The following is a 21,375-nucleotide window of genomic DNA, read 5'->3' on the forward strand; positions in this document are numbered from 1 at the left end:
AGTATATAATTCAATATACAGACACTATTTAATTGTAATTGTTTTATACTATAATTTTAATAATACCTCAAAATAATTTACTACTACAGTTTTCAAGTGTGTGGAGAAATCAATTTTAGAAGGAGGGTAAATAAAATTCCAATGTATAATATTATATGATGTATATCACGGCTTTTACAGTGGTATTCTCAGGTATAAACATAATATCCAGATTTAATTTAATAAATTAAGAACATACTGACAATTAAATAAATAACAATTTCACATTCAATTACATTAAGCCGCCACAATAATTTTGAATTAGTACAATAATAAGTCTTATAAATTCTGTACGTGATGAACTAAATTATTTCTCTTACATAATTAGCGATGATCACAGATTGAGAATTATAAAAAAGCAGATTCAGAACATACCGTGCTATGGAGACGATTGAACGATTGGAAACTTGCAATAGTGATTACAGAGTAATTTAGATTTTCATAGCTTATCCGATAAACTTACCGCTATAGCACTCCTGTCGCTCGCGGCGACTTCCTTCTATCTTAACATTGCTTCTCGATCGATATCAATACATTTAAATTAACAATTGTACCTAAGATCTTTTCATGTGAACGCGCACTTCGTTCCACTTGTATTACAATATACACTAACTAGCTGCTCGTGCGCTTCCCGCGATCCATTGCTGAGCATGACGTACGTAATTCATTATAATTAAACATACATATTGTGATCAATAATAAAAATATAATGATACAAATACATTAATAACTACATTTTCGATTATTGTGTGACATAAATATTTACAAGCACGTTAGGAGCGCCGAATTAGTTAGGCGAGGCGGACTCCTAGCCGAGAGTGGAAACCGAACGCGCCCGCCCTACACCACACTCCCACATTTATTCATATTTTTATTAACTAAAACCGGCAGAAAACCCCTAATGTCAGGAAAGCTTAAAAATAAATGCTCCATTGTAAAAAAAAAAAAGAAATCTTGTCAAATAGTTAAAAAATACTTAATGTTATATTACAGTGAGCAATCCTGACTGGCACAGTCGCTGGATAATACTTTTACAAACGAAAAAACTCTCCGATCGTTCTAAAACAAAAACGACATCTTCCCATGATTACTGACCTACAGTACACCTATTACAATATAAAGATCGCTATCAGTACATCTTATAAATCAAACAAATATTCTAAATATCAACGTGATTTTGAGATTATGGTGTATGATTACAAATTGGGAATGCACGATACTACATGACGAAATACATAATTAAGTACCGACGATAAAACACACCTACATATACAATTAGCGTAGCGACACAATGAATGATATAATTTTCGTCGTCTAAATTTACAAAATATTCATGTTGAGTATGAACGCTAGGGCACAACCGTTTGTGAATCAGCGACTCGGCGAAATGTGAATAGTTTTAGGTAATAAAAATAATAGCTAGAGCGCGACATTCAATGACTTATTACTTAGATGAACGCGTGATTCACGGTCATTCTATTAACATAAATCCGTGTAAAACGAGCAAGCAAATCTTGTACCTTAGTGGAAATCCTTTCTATATAATATATTAGTACTAATTAGAATTCAACAGGCAGTGTCGCTTATTTCATTGAAGATACAATAATAAAGTAAACCGAAAGAATACATTGTATCAAATCTAAATTACATTAATAGAATGACTGTGAGACAAATATAATCAGTGTATGTACAATGTCATGTTGCAATCACATCACAAAATCCCATCAATTCCTATAAAATTTGTCCCAGGACTGGGTTAGGGCTATGAAAAAAAGTATAGTATAACTTCAACTAAGAGGATTTCATTTTATCAAAACATAATACTCAATGAAATTCTATTAGCGAGAGAAAATAGCCCTCATGCCAGTGCAATAAGCTTTATTATTGCATATCTGCATTTTGTATTTGCCATACAATATGTTTAAAAGTAATCCAGTAAGTGTCTTGTAAATGAGATATTCGAAACAAATAACATTAGTAAAAAGGTGGTGGTATAATATAGTTCATTTAGTACTTTCATTCAAAATACTGAATTGAGCAACAATGCTGGATTAATACATATTAATGACAATATTCAAAACACAATTATCTTGTCTATAGGTACTTTTGCCCTCCCAGAGTACTTATTGCCTTTTCCAATGTCGAAAAGTGCTATCCATTTCAACTTCATATCAATTCCCTTGTGATATCAAATACATTGTAACCATCTATTTCATTGCCTTTATCACCAATTATCATTTAAAGTAACCGCTGGGACGACATTATGCCTAACTGCGTGTCATGCACGAAGTTCGGACGACATCATCCAACATAACATACTCTCGTGGGGGACGATGCTATGCCACATGACACACAGTTAGGACGATACTATGCAACATTGCACACCCATCTGGGACGACGCTATGCAACACGACACACATCCATCTGGGTCGACGCTATGCCATACTCTCGTAGGGGACGACGTTACCCCACATGACAGACTCTAGTTGGGCAACATGACCCATCTGGGAAGTTATACAACATGACACACTCTCGTACGGGACGACGCTATGCAACATGACACACTCTCGTTGGGGACGACGCGGACGCTATGCAACATGACACACACTCGTGCCGGACGACGCTATGCAACACGGCGCGTGCGCGGAGGGGCTGAGGGCTGGCGCGGCGGCTCAGTTGACCATGAGCGTGTGCGACTCCATGGGCGCGGCCGAGTCGTACAGCGTGTCCGTGTCCTGCGTCGGCTCGCCCTGCAGCTGGCACTGGTTCGACAGCGTGCCGGCGCCGCAGTCGCAGAAGAATCTGCAATACGAGTGCGTATTAGAGATACTTCAAAATATACAAATGTTGGATGAATGAATGAAATGAATGTACTCCATAAGACATATTTTAAAACTTCACAGTCTTATTATATTTATGTTTAGGCACCCGATTGTGTGCTTTAACAGGCACACAATCACCCAGTTGTGCATATTGATCCATCTGGGTCGAAATCAATAATTTTATTTATAGTTGTTACAATTCACTCTCTTACAAAGTTATTAAAGTATTTTTAGGTTAACTATGATATAGTCTTGCTAGCACTTAGATATTTTACTTTAATTTGGAATTTCTGTTAAAAGAAATGGGTATTGTAAACACATACCTGTCATGGCGTATAAATTCAACATCGTGTCCCGAGTGACACGTTTTAATACAATTAACACAAATTGCATTGCGGTCTGTCGTGTTACACGTCTGGCATCTGAAATTAATGTTACGTTATTTACTGATCATGAATGCTTAATAATTATAATTACAACTTTCCAACTATAAATTAGAAACTATCCACAACATTTTTACATCTTAGCATGTCTTCAAAATGTAATTGCTTAGGACAAGTTACCTATAGAAATCGTGCATAGGGAAGGATGTATAGGAAGATATCTTGTAGAGACACTGGCCGCCGCCGACCGCCTTCTCGACGGCATCTTGATTGCTAAATATTTTGTTGCCCCGCACCAGCGGCGACACGCCAGACGCTAAACATAAACCTGTGTATAGAATAGTTACGATTAGTCAGGTGTCAATCATGCATATAAAATACTGTTTTTTTTTAAGAGATTTTACATTAAAGTTCGAATAAATGGTGGGTACATGTGCGTGTTCTGTGTTGCCCAAAATCTCTTACGTTTTGTAGTATGTAATAATAATTTAAAGACATTGATTGCATTAACACAGATTGTTGATGGCTAAAATAGCTGGTCACCAAACTTTTCAAAAATTTTAAAGAATTAACAAATTCCAATCAGTGCTTGCATATAACCCACCACAAAGTAATTAATTTGAATTCTCTATGTATATAATGGGGGATAAAGCAGGATACGCACCTCCAAACCGATTATTAAATATCTGATTGTGCTCGAGCGTAGCGGTAGCGTTGTTGGTGATCTCAACGCCGGCCGCGAGCCCGTCGAAGATGCGGTTCCGCCGCAGCACCGGGTGGCTCTGCGTCGATATCAACACGCCCGCTTGCGCGTTGCGGAATATGTCGTTCTCTTCTAGTATGCCCTGTTGAATTATTGCATGTTAATCGATATTCGTTATTTCAAATGAAATATAAATGAATGAAAATGAATAATAAAGTATTATTTGCCAAGTTATTTCTCTCTTAGAGGACACTCTGTGAAAGTTGTGCTCTTAATAATTCATAAAGTTTGTTTTTTTTATATGGAATTTGTTTAAAAATGTATGCTAATTTATTTAACGGTAAATCATATTTAAATAGAAAGTATATGTATAGCACACATAAGTCAGAAAATAAAAATGTGAAAACAGAATATTATAATATGTAAGTTATTGATTTTAGACATATAAATATTATTTGAAAAATTTATTGAAAAAGTAATTACGAAAGCAAAATGAGATTCATTTTGCATTAAGTAACAAACAAACACTTACCTTTCCTCCATTAAATATGCATATGCCGCCGTCGCGACCATCAAATATCTTATTTCTTTTTAAGGTGGGATTAGAGTCTGTTTTTATCCAGACCCCGGCCATGGCATTATCAAATATTTCATTCTGTTCTAATAAGCCAAGACCGCCATTATAAACTAAAACTCCGCCATTCTGGCCTCCCCATATCTTATTGCCCCTAATTACGGGATTGCTCCCTGTTCTGATTTGCACACCAGAATATAAATGGTTAAATATATCATTGTCTTCTAATTTACCATGGCCATTATCATAAAAGTACACGCCAACCTAAAATATATAAAACTCATTATTGTAGATAGACAAAGAAAATTAGGTATCTAAATTCTATATGAATGTGTAAAATCAAAATTGTCTAATGTAATTTTCGACAAATGTAATTTATATACTTTATTTTTTCATAATGAAGATAAACCTTACCTGTTTTCCCGAATGAATCCGATTACGCCTAAGAACGGGTGTAGAGCCGGTAGTGATCCACACTCCGGCCAACGTATTGGCATACACCTCGTTCTCTTCTATTAAACCCTGTCCTTTCTCGTGCACGTATATACCACCATGCTGTCCATGGTGAATTTTATTGTGCCTTACTATTGGATCACTATTTGTGCGAATCTAAAAACAACGAAAAAATTAACTATATAGATATTTGAAATTCTAGTTACTAATTATATTTTATTACATTTCTATAATAATAACAATGCAATATATATACATTTTGTTTTCAAAAAAGGACTTTTAACAAGACAAACGGAGGGACACAAGTCTTATAACAATACTAGCTTTCCGCCCGCGGCTTCGCCCGCGTTTTCAGAGAAAACCCCGCATAGTTCCCTTTCCTGTGGGATTTCCGGGATAAAACCTATCCTATCTCTCAAGTTGGATTCAACTGCATATGGTGTGCGAATTTTATTATAATCGGTTAAGTGGTTTAGGAGTCCATTGAGGACAAACATTGTGACACGAGATTTATATATATTAAGATTACTTCCAGAGTGCGAAAGTGATGGCGTTAGACTATTTTTATAGCGCTGTCATTTTTCTGACACTGGAAATAATACTGCTTTAAGACATAATGGTACAGGGGCAGGACATCAGAACAATTAAAATTTATAAGTTACCTGAATCCCAGCCAGCGCGTTCCCATAAATATTATTGTGCTCAATGAGACCGCGCCCCTCGCCGAATATGTACACGCCGCCCTGGTGGCCGTTGTATATCTCGTTCCTGCGTATGGTCGGATTGCTGTTGGACGTGATCCACACGCCCGCGAAGTTGTTCGAGTGTATCTTGTTATCGATGAACTGGCCGAGGCCCGACTCGTGCACGTAGATGCCGCCCGTCTGCCCGTGATGTATCTCGCAATGAACGACCGTCGGGTTCGCGCCCGCCTTCACTTCGAAACCAGCGATTCGGTTGTTGTGTATATCATTCCCCTCGAAATAACCCTGTAACAATATGTTTATTAAAATTTCACAGTCCTCAACATACACAATATGACGTAAAGTAGCTCTGGCTTAGTGCTGCATGTAGCCTGTGAAGTATGTTAAGTTAAAACTGTATGGTATAATAATAGTAAAATGTGGAATATGTTCACATTTAACAAGTAATAAGCTTAGTTGCGTATTTAAATAATGTGCTGTTCATTTCCACTATCACTCTAATGCACTATTATACACCACCAAACATCAATTTTACAACACAATTCAAAACAGATAATTACCAGTCCATTCTCAAACGTGAAGATGCCGACATCGCGCCCGTGGTGTATGTGATTGCGGCGCATGATCGGGTTGGCAAAGTTCTTCACCCATATACCGGCGAGCGCGTTGCGAGATATCTCGTTGTCTTGGTACGCGCCTTGCGCGTAGTCCGTCACGTACAGGCCGACGTTCTCGCAGTCGCTGATGTCGCAGTGCTTGATTACTGGGTTCGCGCCCGCGCCCGATACGCATACTGCGGCGCCAACTGTTCACAAATTATATGGTTATTTTTTGTTTTATAAAGAGTTGGTTTTTATTGTGTTTTACTAGCTGAAGTCTGAAGATTCACGTGCGTGGTGCACATGTGAAAAGAATAAATCTGATATTTATGCACGAAAAAGTAACCAAAAATTTATGCATCTATTCATTGTTTAATTTAATGATGTACAATTATTTTAATATAAGATTAATTTACTCGTCTTGTAAAAGACGAAAAACAACATTTGAAAAGCATGTTAAGTGTTTACACCACATATTATGTAATATTATCTAAAAGCAAATGAGATACAAATTAATTTAATCTAATGCTATTTCCTATCACACCTCATACACCAAATCACAATAAAAATTTACCCTACATGATTTTAATTAACCACTCACCGACACTAGCGCTCCGTATGATGCAGTGGTCGACGGTGGGCGAGCAGTTGTCGGACACCTCGAGGCAGTAGTGCTTGTGGTGCTGCATCGTGCTGGTCGCGTCGGGCGAGAACTTGAGCGTCATGTGGCCCGCGTACGCGCGCGACGCTCCCTCAGCGAACGTGAGCGTTGATTCCGCTTCGCGTTCGAGCACGACTGACTCGGCCACGTTGCCCGCCGCGCAACCTACTCATTCATTTGATATTAGTTAACATTTTAGACTAATAATTGTTGTATTAATATTACTTAGTTAACTTTATCAGTGACAATCCTAGCAATATTAATATAAAATTGTGATTGTGTTTAAGTCAAAGGATGGCGCTTAACATTTTGTATAGTTTAAATGATTTTTTATCATAACACACTTTTGATGATGTAATTATATCAATCAAACGTGAATTAAATCAATGCGAAAGATCTACATACACTAATAATACTGCTGTTGGATAGACAACTAAAACTAAAGCATTGTTCTTCTAATAAATACTTTTATAAATATAACCTCATTCCAAGTATTAATTAGTAACCACTGTGTTAATCATTAAGCATAATTTTTATCACATGGAACAATCTTAATACCATTAACACAGTAAAGCTTATAAAGTGTGTAACATCATTCTTAGCACAAACTAGAACCTTATGGAAATAAGTAACATTGAAGCAGTAAATAATTTCTGTTATGCATTATGCAATGCAAATTGCATAATGCACAAAATTGTGTCTTAACATATTATGTTAAGACAACCTATATAGGTTGTATTAAAATAAAAAATATTCATAAAAGCCTATCACAACGAGTATTCAGGAAAGTTTGAGGTTTGAAGATTATAAAGAAGCGTACCGATAAGCTGTATATCCGTATCGATAGCGAGGCACTCCTCCTGATACAGTCCCGCGTGTACAAAGACGAGCGCGGGCGCGGGGCCGGCGGACGAGGCGGCGGCGCGGCGGCACGAGCACGCGCCCGCGCCGCAGCCGCACGCGCCCGTGCTGGCGCCCGCCACCGCCGGGCTGCTGCCGCCCGCGCCGCTCGCCGCGCCCGAGCCGCTGCCGCCGCCGCAGCGCTCCTCCACGTACTCGAGAGCCGCCTGGAATTAAAGACATTGGAGTTACTCATATGGATATGTACAACAAATAACACAGTATCATAGAAATTATTAAAAAGATATACAACAATTTATGGATAAAGATAATAACTATCCAAATTAATCCTGTAACAGTAAAGTGTCTAGTATATTTATTTTTATATGGTAATATTTTAATCAAATTACTACTGACATGGAAATAAGTCAGTCAATTCCTTATTGTAATTTTGTAAAAACTAGATGATACTTCAATAAATGTAATTTGGATATTAAATGAAAAATGAAATTACATGTACATAGTATTTTATAGACACCACAAATAATAATAATAAAATTATAGAAAAAATTTTAATCCATGTTATTCAATTAATTATCGATTGCTCTATTTATTACACACCCGTTTTGTAGGGATTTTGTTTATTTTACTTTTTGCATCAGAACATTAACCGACTCACCCTTATAGTATTAAAATGTTTTATACGAGAGTCTTTCTTGAGGCGATAATTAGGTCGCACATGGAGGCCATAATATAGCTGTCGGAAACTCTCCTTCCAGGGATTGTCGGCTTCACACTCGTCAGGCGCTACGAACTCAAACTGGCACGGTGCGGGGTGCATTAACGGCGTATCGTATTCGAACACCGACTGATACAGGCTTTTCCTATTGAGAAAAACAAACATCTATCTCCAGGTCTGAACATAAAATTTCTAAGAGCTACCTTAATAAATCGTTAAAATAAACGGTTAATGTTTTAGAAAAAGAAAGTATAAAGTCTGTTATATTCATTGATGTTCTAAGTTTAGCGTGTACGTGATTTCCTATTAGAGTCGCTACAATTTTCCGTGTCGGCTAGTTCAATTTAAAGAACGTAAATATGATTAGCTTACCAAAGTTCAGTGTCGTTAGCGATTGTATTGAACCGCTTGCAGACCTGCGCGACGCGGCACAAGTCGCGCTCGGTGAGATGGGATAGTATACAAAGTAATACTTCGTCCGGAAGTTCATATTGCAGGTACTGCGACACATTGCACACATCTACGCCCTGTGACAGCGATCTGCAAATGACAACACTTATAACCGAGACCGATATCGTGTCTGTTCTATCTCGAACGATTTAACGAAGTTTAGATTAGAAGATAGCGATTAAACTCAATAATACCACCTGTTGAAACCCGCAGGCGTACAATCATTAACGGGAACCCGAAAATTCAATAGCATAAAATAAATACAATCAAAATTAAAGTAATAATTAATGGCAAATTACGTATATAAAATTGTTGGTGCGTTTCCATTGCTCAGTCCAAGCGTAAAATTGCTTGAAACACTTTCTTTAACAATAAATAATTTTGCAAATCCTACTTTCGTTTGTGATACTTGTTCGATGGATGGATATTATATGTATTAATAATTTAATATCTAATAAGTACCTACCTATACTATGATTTTGGTCAGACAAAATAAAATATTTGTTTTTAGTTTTATTTATGCATCGAATGAATGACAGGTCCACTATGAAATTTTTTATTAGGACAAAAATTACGAATAATATTAAAAATAATATCATAAATTGTCGTATGGTAACGGCGTGCGTAGCAGGAAAACAGAACTATTAATTATTAAGGCTACAAAGCACGAGTTAATATTGTACATAATTAATAAAAAAATTAATTGAAGGACATAATATCAACTTCATATACCTAATATGTGGACACAATATTCTTCTTCCGAAAATATTGTAGCGATATTATTTGACATGAGCTGAATTCAATTTTACCTTCAGTTCATGCAGTGACAGCACAGTTATTTTTTGAGATACTAGCTGGAAAAGATGTGACCCTAATTCTTTATCAATCTTCTAAGAACCGTAAGTACCTAATAGGTATGGCTACTTCCGATCACTTCCTATTTCCGAAAGTTTTTCTTGATAAAATAGCATATATTTAAGATATTGCAAGTTGAAATATTGAAATGCACAGGGGATAATCATTGCCATTGCCGTTTTCAGTTATGTAATATATTATTGAATTTAATAGAAGTGAAACTAACAATTTGGCGCAGTTCTACAAAATACCTAGGTACATCCTTACATTATTGCGAGTTTTCGGTAAGGCAATAATAATTGTATTCAGTTATGCATATTTATCAAAACAAATGGGTGTTGCGGTGTACAGGAATACATACATAAATAAATGTACTTGTAGAAATAAATTACAAATAAAGAATCTTCATTGTAGTAGAATTCTTAGTTTGTTTGTTTCACTTACATTGATTACTTTTATATTTTAATAATTTCTCTTCGTGTGTACGACGAACAACGACGAAGTATATATTTATTATACATTTAGATAGTTACGCAACATTCTCCCTTATTCCAGCAAGACTGTATCCAATAAACATAAAGAAAGTCGCATGAAACAGTTAGTACGCGTTAACTGTCAGTACAATTTAGTCATAACCATAAGAATACATTGAATAAAAGATGTATCGAGTCAACACCGCAAAGGCCGACAGATTGCCAAGTATCATTATCCGTACTAATAATAATAATAATGAGGGCGTAGGGATGTGACGACCCCATCGCCCACGGTTGGAATATCTGTTGTCTACGTGACAACAGATATTCCACCCGTGCAATCAGTCAACCCGCAGGACACCTTGTGGCGGGGTGTCGGGGAGTAGCGACCCCGCGGGAACCGAGTGCTCCCGGGGGAGGCCCCTGTCTTCATCTCCGGCTTGCCTTCACCGGCCGGTCGGAGTGAAGCCTGACGAGGACAGGACCCCCACCTCTGGCTTGCCTTAACCGGCCGGCCAGAGTGGAGTCGCGAGAGCTTTTAGCTCGAAGGGTGGATGCGAAGCGTAAGTGGCGAGTGGGCACGTGATGCTGGACCCTCAGGGAGCGCGTGATCGGAGTTTAAAGTCCAGGGACGCCTCTCCACCCTTAGCTGCTCACAATATGTTGCCCCCTTGTCGCACTATTGCAGCGACTTATTTCGGGGGCCCATACAGTGAGAGGGCGAGTCACCACCTGCCAACATATTTTTACTTTCTTTTAGTAGAAAGGCAGGTGCCATAGTTTCCCATAGTCCCCAGTACCAGTCCATTTAGCATCCCAATCCATAGCCCGGTTTATTTTGCATCCATTTCTCACAATAGTGCTACATCGGCCGCGGACTGCCCAGGGCTGTATCTCTATAGTGCAGTTATGGGCAGGCTGCGGCTGGTGTCCCACAACACATTAAAATTCTCAAAGGGCCTCTGCGTGTTGGATCCGTGTCCCCACGTAAGCCTTCCAAAGATCCGGGTACCGTCCTTATGGTGGTACCCGAGTATTATGGAAACGAGAAACATAATAATGAAGCATGAAGGTACACATGCCTGTATATTTGCAACACGTCCATAACATAATTGCCAAAAATTAACATTTAGCATAATATTATAGAAAGTTATATCCATCGCCAGTCTAAATAACATGTTTTAACGGTTAATATAAAAACGACAAAATCAACTTTATTGGTGTTATTAAAATCAACTTTCTGGTTTCTGAAAAAGTCCTGGGCCGAGCCTGGTCTTATACAATGAAAAAAAAAAAAGAAAAAGAACCTTGTGATGTGTGATTCAAATATTTTTGCCTCTGCATAATAATTATTGTAAATTCCTTTTTTGTCATTATTATGTCGTATTGATCTTGTTTGTGATAAATATAATAAGAGCAAGTCTCTTGCTTAAAAACCTCTAAATAACAGGCAAACACGTTTTAATGTAGGTACAAAAGCTTGGGAGGCAAAATTCAGATTGGCGTAGGGAAGTATCACTCCAACATTCTCATAACGATATAATATTATGTTAGTACGTACAATTATAACTCAATGTTACACGGCGCACGTAAACCTGTTCAACATTTGACAATATACACAAGTACTCACGTCCTAGGTCTCTTCCTGGCGGGCAAGGAGCAGGCACCCGAGGGGCCGGGCTCGTGGTACGCGGGCGGCGACTTCCTCCGCAGGTCGTACGGGCTGTGGTGGCCGGCCGTGGTGGCGGGCGCCGCGGCGGGCACGGGGGGCGAGCCGCCGCCGCCGCTGCCGCTCGGCCCCGCGCACGCCGTCGCTGCCATCGCGCTGCCTGTCACGTTGTTCGGGCACGGCACCGATTCACATGGTTCGCCTGCAATTATCTCAATTTATTGTTTTTCCATATCCATCGGCCGTACGTACGCAGTACGCACGATTTTGTGTCAATTAAAGCTACCTAAAATTCAAATGTAACAATTACAATCTATAAATCTCATAAAATGTTGTGTAAATTATTATTAACAGATGTTCCAATGAACAAATAACTCAGAGAGATAAAAACAATAACAAGAGTAACTTTTTACTAAACGGTCGTCGGTGACTTAACTGTCAAAACGTACATCAACAAGCTCCGTGAAAACAAATAAAAAATTGTGTCCAAACTGTTCTATTCTTGTGCCGTGTAGTGCAATTCTATGGAAATATATGTCTACAATACTCTTAAGAAGGATCACATTGCAAGTAATCAAACTACAATAATAAAACTAAAATCTTCTCTTTAACCTCAAAATAAATAACGGACTAAAAGTGACAGCTGTCGCTTGTCAACCTAAAGTCATCATTCCATCACTGCCAAGTGTCAACAACAGCGTCAGTGTTACCATACAGAAAATTACTACAGGGATACCGCACCAAACTTCAAATTTCCCCATATAATGGAACAAAAATTAGAATTATTTTTACTTAAAATAGACGAGAAGCTGGAAAAACAAGCGGAACTTATAACGCTCTCGGTAACTAAGAACGTTATGGACATGATAGACCAAAAAATGAAAACTATTATCGAGGAAAACAATAATCTCAAAACTAAGATATCAGAACTTGAACAGAAGCTTAAACTTGCAGAAAAAGATAAAAGGAAGAACAACTTAGTCTTTTTTGGTATTGAGGAAAAGGGCAAATCTGAAACGGAATTAGTAGAGGAAATTGGGAAAATCATAGAAGATATGGGAGTACAAATCTGCATTTCAGAAATATGTAACGTGTACAGAATCGGACATCAAATTAAAAACAAAAACCGACCAGTTGTTGTTACCATCGCAAGCTTATGGAAAAAACATCTGATACTCATAAACAAACCAAAACTTCCCCCAAGCATCAACATCAAAAAAGATTTCCCCAAAGAAATCCTAGAGAAGCGTAAACAGCTACAACCCCTGGTCGAAGAAGAAAAAAAGAAAGGTAACATTGCTTATATAAAATACGACAAACTTATAGTGAAAAAGCCGAAAGAAAACAGGGAGAAAAGAAAAAGGGAATCCTCGGATTCACCAAAAACACAGAAGAAAAGTTATACAAAGGAATCGTTCAAGAATCGAACACCAACACAGCTACTTCCTAAAACCCAACCAAGAGACATTGTTAGACCGAATATACTAAACTATGTTGAAAGAGCGAGATCGGACCCTCAGCTAAATACTTCAAAAAACTAACTACTGACAGAAAGCACCGAAAACTGACGAAAACTACATCAACAAGTATTCAAACTCAACAAACAAAATGCCTCCCACCACGGCTGGTCCCCGCGGGAGACGTAGACCACCACCCTCCAACAAAAAGAACCCAAACCCTTAAAATTGCTACTTTAAACACTAGAACCCTTAGAACTGAAGAAAGTCTCCAAGAGCTTGAAAAAGCCCTTGAAAGCATAAACTGGGACATCCTAGGTATAAGTGAGATGCGACGACTAGAAGAAAAAATAGAAGAACGTAAAGACTACATCTTATTCCATAAAGGTGAAATAGCCGGTCACAGGGGCGTTGGTTTCCTAATTAAGAAGTCATTGAAACAACATATCCATGAACTTATTGGAATTTCCGACAGAATTGCCATCCTCAATATCAACATACCGGGATACCGTAAATTATGGTCAGTAATTCAAATATATGCTCCTACTGAGCAAGCAGCAAGAAGAGATACCATCCATTTCTACGAAGAGCTAGCAAAAACACTAAGAAATTATTCTTCTAACAACATACTACTAATGGGTGACTTCAATGCTCAAGTAGGTGAAAAACAATGTCTGGAAGAACACGTCTTAGGTAACTTTGGCCACGGTAAAAGAAGTCCAAACGGTGAACTTTTAATTGAACTGCTATTGGAGCACAACCTTACGCTTTTAAACAGTTTTTACAAGAAAAATACGAAAAATAAATGGACCTGGATCTCCCCCGATGGCAAATATAAAAATGAGATCGATTACATGGCAACAAATTGCAAAAATGCCTTCTCCAATATTTCAGTTTTGTCAAGATTTAACTTTAATACAAATCATCGTATGTTAAGAAGCATTATGAAACTAAATGTAACAAAACCACCTAGAAAATTTATTAAACCACAAAAATCAGAGCAATTTAACGAAGAAACTCTTAAAAATATTAGCGAACATATTAAAAAGGCAACTAAAGACTTGACAATTGAAGACCAAAATATAGATGTCCTGACAAAATATGGAATATTGGAAAAACAACTAAATTTAGCAAAACCCAAGAATATTAAAAACAATAAATACAACCTAACGAATCAAACATTACAACTAATAGAAGAAAGGAAAAAACTACTTTCTAACAAACCAAGAAAAGAAAATTTACATTTAATAACTAAAATTAGCAAGGAAATTAGAGAAAACATAAGAAAAGATAGAAAGGCGATACGACAACAAGCTTTGGAAAACCACATAAAGAGAACAGGAGGTGTAAAGAAAGCATTCAACGAATTAAAAGAAATAAATAAGGAATGGATACCTAAACTTAATGACGATTCTAGAACTGGAAATAAACGTCCTTCAACTCAACGAAAACATATTTCCGAAATAGCCACAAAATTCTACGAAAACCTATATGCAAATAGAGACAAAATTCAAAACAGTGGAAACTTACATAGAAATGACATTAAGCAAATAATCGAACCAGAACCTGATATAATTCCCAGTGAAATAGAAAAAGCTATTTACAGCCAGAAAACAGAAAAAGCATCGGGGCCAGATAAAATTTCTAACGAGCTTCTGAAAGGCACTATTAACGAATTATTACCAATACTAACTTCAATATTTAACGAAATAATTCCAACACAATGGAAGCAGTCATACATCATTCTTATATTCAAGAAGGGTCACAAAGAAGACATAGGCAACTACAGACCCATAAGTCTGATGTCGAACATATACAAAGTCTTCTCTAAAATTTTACTGGGTAGGATAAGCAAAAAGCTTGATGAAAACCAACCACGTGAGCAAGCGGGATTTAGACAAAAATACTCTACTTTAGACCACATACATACAGTGAAGCAAATTATGGAAAAATATAAAGAATATAATAAACCATTGTATATGGCATTCGTTGACTATTCTAAAGCTTTTGATAGCATAAGTCACAGTGCAATATGGCAGAGTCTGGAACAACAGGGCGTACCTACTAAATATATTGACATCATTAAGAGCATTTATTCGCATAGTAAAGCAAGGATACAGCTCGAATTCCTTGGGAAGAGTTTCGGGATAGAGAGGGGAGTAAGACAAGGAGACCCTCTATCACCGAAACTATTCTCAGCTGTTTTAGAGAGTGTCTTTCGCAAGATGAACTGGGACAGCTTCGGCCTGAACATTGACGGCGTGAAACTTAACCATCTAAGATTCGCAGACGATATAGTTCTGTTTGAAGACGATCCCACAAAACTCGAAGAAATGTTAAAATCACTCAACGAAGAAAGTGTTAAAGTCGGCCTATTAATGAATAAAGATAAAACCAAGTTGCTCACAAACTCCAAACCAACACCTATAAAGATAGATAACCATACTCTCGAATATGTAGAGGAATATATATACTTAGGCCAGATTATTTGCCACAAGGATCAAACTTCAAAAGAAATCAATCGAAGAATAGCTAATGGTTGGAAGAAATATTGGTCACTCAAAGAAATCGTGAAATCTAACGGACTTAGTATGACAATTAAAAGAAAAGTATTTGACACTTGTATTCTCCCGGTTATAATATATGGATGCGAAACTTGGTCACTTACTAAACTGCACAGAGAGAAACTAGCGCGATGTCAAAGAGCCATGGAGAGGAGTATGGTAGGAATAAAATTAAGGGACAAAGTGAGAAGTAGCACAATCAGAAAGAAAACCCAAGTAACTGATATACTTAGACGTATAGACCAACAAAAGTGGAGATGGACCGGCCATATGATTAGAGACACACAAAATAAATGGAGCGCTACTGTTTCCAACTGGTGCCCCTGGGACGGCAAACGCAGCAGAGGTCGTCAGCAAACAAGATGGGAGGATGACCTAAAACTGACAGCGGGTCCACACTGGAGAAGAGTAGCGAGGGACAGAATCCAGTGGAAGATGTTGGAGGAGGCCTATGCCAAACGGCACACTGAACTAAGAGATATTTTATAATTTTATAATTGTATAGTGTATAAGAAAATATAATATGTAAGTATAGTGTATAAGTTTTTAGTTCAGAATAAATGGGCTTTTTATTTATTTTATTTATTTAACTTTTTACTACTTCTCTAGTTATAACAACCTTTTCCAAAACTATATGCTTAATGGATCAAGACAATAACAAATCATTTAAAACTTAATTAATTTAATTTAATTCCATAATTCATTTTATTATGTAGTATGTACAAATAGAAAAATTCTTTATGATTTCCCTTTCTTTGTATGTTAAATTTTATTTTGTTTCAGAGAATGACTAATTTCTTTGGTATAGAATTTGATTCTTATACATAGTATAATTATTTTCAGATATTGCAAAACTATGTATGAAACATTGAATTGGGTATGTTGATCTTAACATGTTTTGGGAGACGATCCTAAGGATATAATTATAAATATCCAATTTTGTTGATTTTTTATCATTATTTTAGAATATAAAAGTTTATAAATAAATAGTAAATGTGTTGGAATCATTAAAAATATCTATAAAGACATTTATTTTATATAAAATCTGTGAGAATCAAGAGTCACTTATTTATTTGAATATTATTTATAACAATTAAAATTAGATATTAATCAAACACCCAATCCTTAAAAAATACAAAAAGTTGCTCCATGAGGTTTAAAACACACTTCTCATACTAGCATAGCTCTTCAATCAGTATGCTTTATTAAAGTACTAGCCTTCCGCCCACTTTTTGAAAACCTAATTATAATTAGGTTGTCAAAAAGTTTTGACCTTATTAAATACTAAAACCTGTTGTGTAATTTTGAAGATACATACAGACACAGATGGTGGAAATCAACTTTTTTTAGTAAACTGTGTGAAGTAAAGTGATGCAACAGTTTTCAGAATTATTATATAAAATGTAAATTATAATAATATTTTATCCTATTTCATTTAAAGTATTATTTTTAGAAAGTTAACTACACATTAAATTAATAACTATTAAAATTTCTCTGTAAAAATCATTTTGCAGTTTAAACACAATTTTGTCCTATGATTCAATAAAACTTTAAAGAAAACGCCACTTTCTTTGAATTTTGATTTGTTGCCAAAAGACATTTGACCTACTTGATGATACTGAAGTATGTACATATGTTTGTATATTGTAGAAACAAATACAAGTATGTATGCAATATTATACAAAATATTCATATAAGTTTAGTACAGAAATGATCTCTGTTTATTAGTATGTTGCTTGAAGTATTAATAATAATTGTTATTCCAAAGTTAACCATCAAAGCTTGCTTTTTGCATGCTTTAATTGATTTCTTAATAGCTTAACTATTCATATTCTGAAATTGTTTTAGAGTAAATATTACTCGTGAAAATTTTCACTACTCATTTAAATAATATTAGAATAAAACTGAAAAACAATAGTTTAGAGCTAGCGCGCAAGAGCAACTTTCGTCTCCGCAAATATATTTTGTCTCTCCCATCAACTCTGTGGCCTAGTAAGGGGCTAGTAAGTGCGCGCACGAAGCGCTTCCCGGGATCATTTTTTTATTAGCCATGGAAGAGACGAAATAGTTGCGGAGACAAAAGTTGCTCTTACGCGCTAGCTCTTATTGTTGTTATAATTGTAGTAAAAGTAGAATGTGCCATTTGATGTATCATTATTTCTTTATGGTTCTGGTAAGGGGCCATCCATAAAGTACGTCACATGTAAAGGGGGGGGAGGGGGTCGACAAAGTGTGACATGGTGTGACAAGGGGAGGGAGGGGTCCTATGTTTCGTGACATCACATTTCAAAATACTAATCGCGTAATTGGAAATATAAATTAAACTAAAAAATATGTCCAACTCATAGAGATCTAGAGAGATGCCAATCGCTTGCGCTGAGTACGAAACCTGGTGTCTCATAAAAATTTACTACACGGCCGTACTACACGATCGAACGGTTTTGTTAGCTTTAGTATGTTCATTATACATTGCGGTATTCGAACTCCGCGTTTGAATAGAGTCACGTACAGAAGAAGCATTGTAAACTATTTACATAAATTATTGTGTCTGTCGTTCTGTCACATATTAAAACCAAGAATCACTGTACGTAATATTGTTTTTGATATTTTAGTAAGAAAATCGTATAATTTCACTACTTACCGATGGTATGTGATTCCATTTGACTTAAAGTTGCTGGTTTCACTTCGGTTTTTACAAACTTTAACGGAACAACACGGCATTGTCAAATAATACCCGGCCGACGGTCGAACGTCAACTGAATGCAACAAACAGCATGTGTTCTTTTTTTGGGCATATTGCTGCGACACCGGCCCCGCCCCCTAACCATATCTCCCTTTAGTTTCTGTGATCTGTGGTCCAACTCTATCTTAAGGGCAATACGGTTTAAGTTGTTTGGTTGACAATTTATATTTATTCATTAGTTTATTTTTTGTTATTGTTTCAAATATTTGATATCCTAAAAAAGTACTTAATTTAAATAGAAATAAGACTAATTTCGGAACTGCTGTTTTAATTTAATAATTTTTCGATGTTAAATTGCAAAACATGTGACGTCACACTAGGGAGGGGGGGGGGGTCTCAGAAATGTGACCACCTGTGACAAGGACGGGGGGGGACTCAAAAACTCATGAAATTAGTGTGACGTACTTTATGGATGGCCCCTAATAGGCATTAAAAACCATAATAATTTTTATCTCACTTCATAAATAAATAATATTGTGAACAAAGAAGTAAAACGTATTAGTAGGCAAATTCTAAAGATTATCATATAATTTCAAATATCAATAATAAAATCTTTATTTTTTATAAACAGAACAAGCTTGTATGACACTAAGAATACATTACAAAATCCAAATTAAACACAAACTAATGGGTTTCAAAAAAGTCACAACCTATTTTTATATACATATTTTTTTTTATACCACATTAGAAACAAATTATGAGAAAGATTATGATCCTACTTTCCCAAATATGCACATGTTAACAATTTTTAACCAGACAGTTATTATACAATTAGTTTTGTGAGTTCAGGATTTTGAAGAAAAAATTCATTTAAATATAAATAATAGAAAAAATTGAGATTTTTGTACCTGAAGCTATGAGAGAGTAAGGTCAAACTTTAAGGTTCATATTTAATATTGAAAACTAATTGTGTATACCTATTACAATATTGGAAATATGTCTTGAATGTGTTCTTTGTTGACTAATATAGCAGTAATTATAATATTTATCAATATAAGTAACACATTCACGGTGACCCTAACAACACAAATGATTATGGGCAGCGGGCATCACTTTCCATTAGGTGACCTGCTCATTTGCCTACTTAAATAATAAAAAAAAATTTTTGCTCATTTAAACTTATTGAAACTATTGCATGTTATCATATTATTTTGGATTAAATGATAACATACAACATTGGACTGTATTGTACTGTACTGTATTTATGAAGAAAAAAAAAAGCTATTTTACTATATAAAAAATCAAGGACTGATAGGACAATGGTATATTACTTTATACCTACATAACTTTTTTTTTGGCTAGAAGAAAATTATGGTAATGTAACTCTATAAACATTTATAAGCATGCTGATTAATATGTATTTTAATAAGAAAGACAATGAGTGCAAATAAAATGTTATATGAAGTATAGTACCTACTGTTCATATTTTAACCACACAAAACATTAACTAGGTACTAATCTATCTGATGGTTCCGAACAGCTGTTTCGTCATTGTATATAAAATAACTCTTCACCTTACAAATCAATACTCATATTGCGCAAAATGTCACTGAAATGCGCTATACAATATCATTGTTAAAATGTATGTAGTTTAAAAAATAATGCATTCCAAACATACGGGGACAATAATGATCTGAATATGATTTACAATCAAACTCTATGATTACTACAATCGATAAGTGTTTTGAAATGTTATTTATAGTTCAAGGGATAACATTTTGATGGTATTTTTATGATAATTGAATATAATCTACGCAGATTGCAGTAAGACCTGTAATGGGCCATTTATAATAATCTTGGTTCGACATCAGCCGACCCGGATAACTTACTTGATTGTGTCCTGGATGGTAATGGTATCCTATGTCCGCCTTTTCTTCGCGATCTACGGACGTAAGAACGCGAAGATGAAAACGAGGCACTAGGCATTATTTCTTTAACTCTTTTATTTTCACTGGAAATCAGCCTAAACAAAGGAGACACCCGCACCAACACCGTCGGCCATTTTCTGTTTAGAATAGATTGGGGAACCGAAACAGGAAATATTGATAACTCCACATCAGTCAAAGTTTGGCAAGATATTTATTATATTTCATAAAGCGCACTGATCACTGATATTAAAAATGATACTATTAACTCATAAAAACCATTATTCACTAAAATATGACCAAAATTAACACTTCCCTAAATAGCAAAGGGCGACTCTCTGTAAGTAAAATATGGCCGCCGTCGGATCAAACATGGCGCTGGCTATACTACCGCCACCTGTGGGAAGTCTGTCTGTGGTGGTTTTTTTTTCGTTCAAAATTCAATTGAAATGTTTTAACTGTGGTTTTAACGTATTTGATTTTTTTTTAATATTAGCTCATATAATTTAATAGTTTTAGTATAGTTTAAAATAAAAAATAAAATGGATGTAATGGATTGTACATTTGGTCTTTAAAAACAACTCGCATTAAGAAATAGGGTAGCTAGCAAGTACAAGAAAATGTTATGGACTGTGGTTACTTGTGGATCATCGATCAATAAGAACCAGGAGCGAATCGGCTCGAATCGGGTAGCCTGTACCATGGAAATATATTATATACTTCGTACTGTACCTACTCAACTAATAACCATGTTTAAAAACTGTTTCTAAGTGTTATTATAT

General features: G+C 35.9%; 1 protein-coding gene across 2 annotated transcripts; it reads right to left on the reverse strand.

Annotated features, from left to right (window-relative positions):
• Positions 1 to 144: 144 nt before the first annotated feature.
• On the reverse strand, positions 145 to 20,959 carry LOC123699579 (F-box only protein 11). Of its 2 annotated transcripts, none has more exons than XM_045646561.1 (14): positions 20,558 to 20,959; positions 11,926 to 12,166; positions 8,890 to 9,057; positions 8,458 to 8,662; positions 7,759 to 8,005; positions 6,879 to 7,103; positions 6,239 to 6,483; positions 5,637 to 5,963; positions 4,936 to 5,130; positions 4,480 to 4,785; positions 3,909 to 4,089; positions 3,425 to 3,572; positions 3,185 to 3,283; positions 145 to 2,841 (listed from the first exon to the last, which is right to left on the reverse strand). In XM_045646561.1, the coding sequence occupies exons 1-14, from the start codon at positions 20,652 to 20,654 to the stop codon at positions 2,712 to 2,714; spliced, it is 2,814 nt and encodes a 937-aa protein (XP_045502517.1). In that variant the 5' UTR covers positions 20,655 to 20,959; the 3' UTR covers positions 145 to 2,711. The 2 variants fall into 2 exon arrangements, with proteins under 2 accessions (XP_045502517.1, XP_045502516.1); XM_045646560.1 differs by having other exon boundaries at positions 8,890 to 9,072.
• Positions 20,960 to 21,375: the final 416 nt, after the last annotated feature.

This window comes from Colias croceus, chromosome 18, assembly GCF_905220415.1.
Source record: "Colias croceus chromosome 18, ilColCroc2.1".
NCBI lineage: Eukaryota > Metazoa > Arthropoda > Insecta > Lepidoptera > Pieridae > Colias > Colias croceus.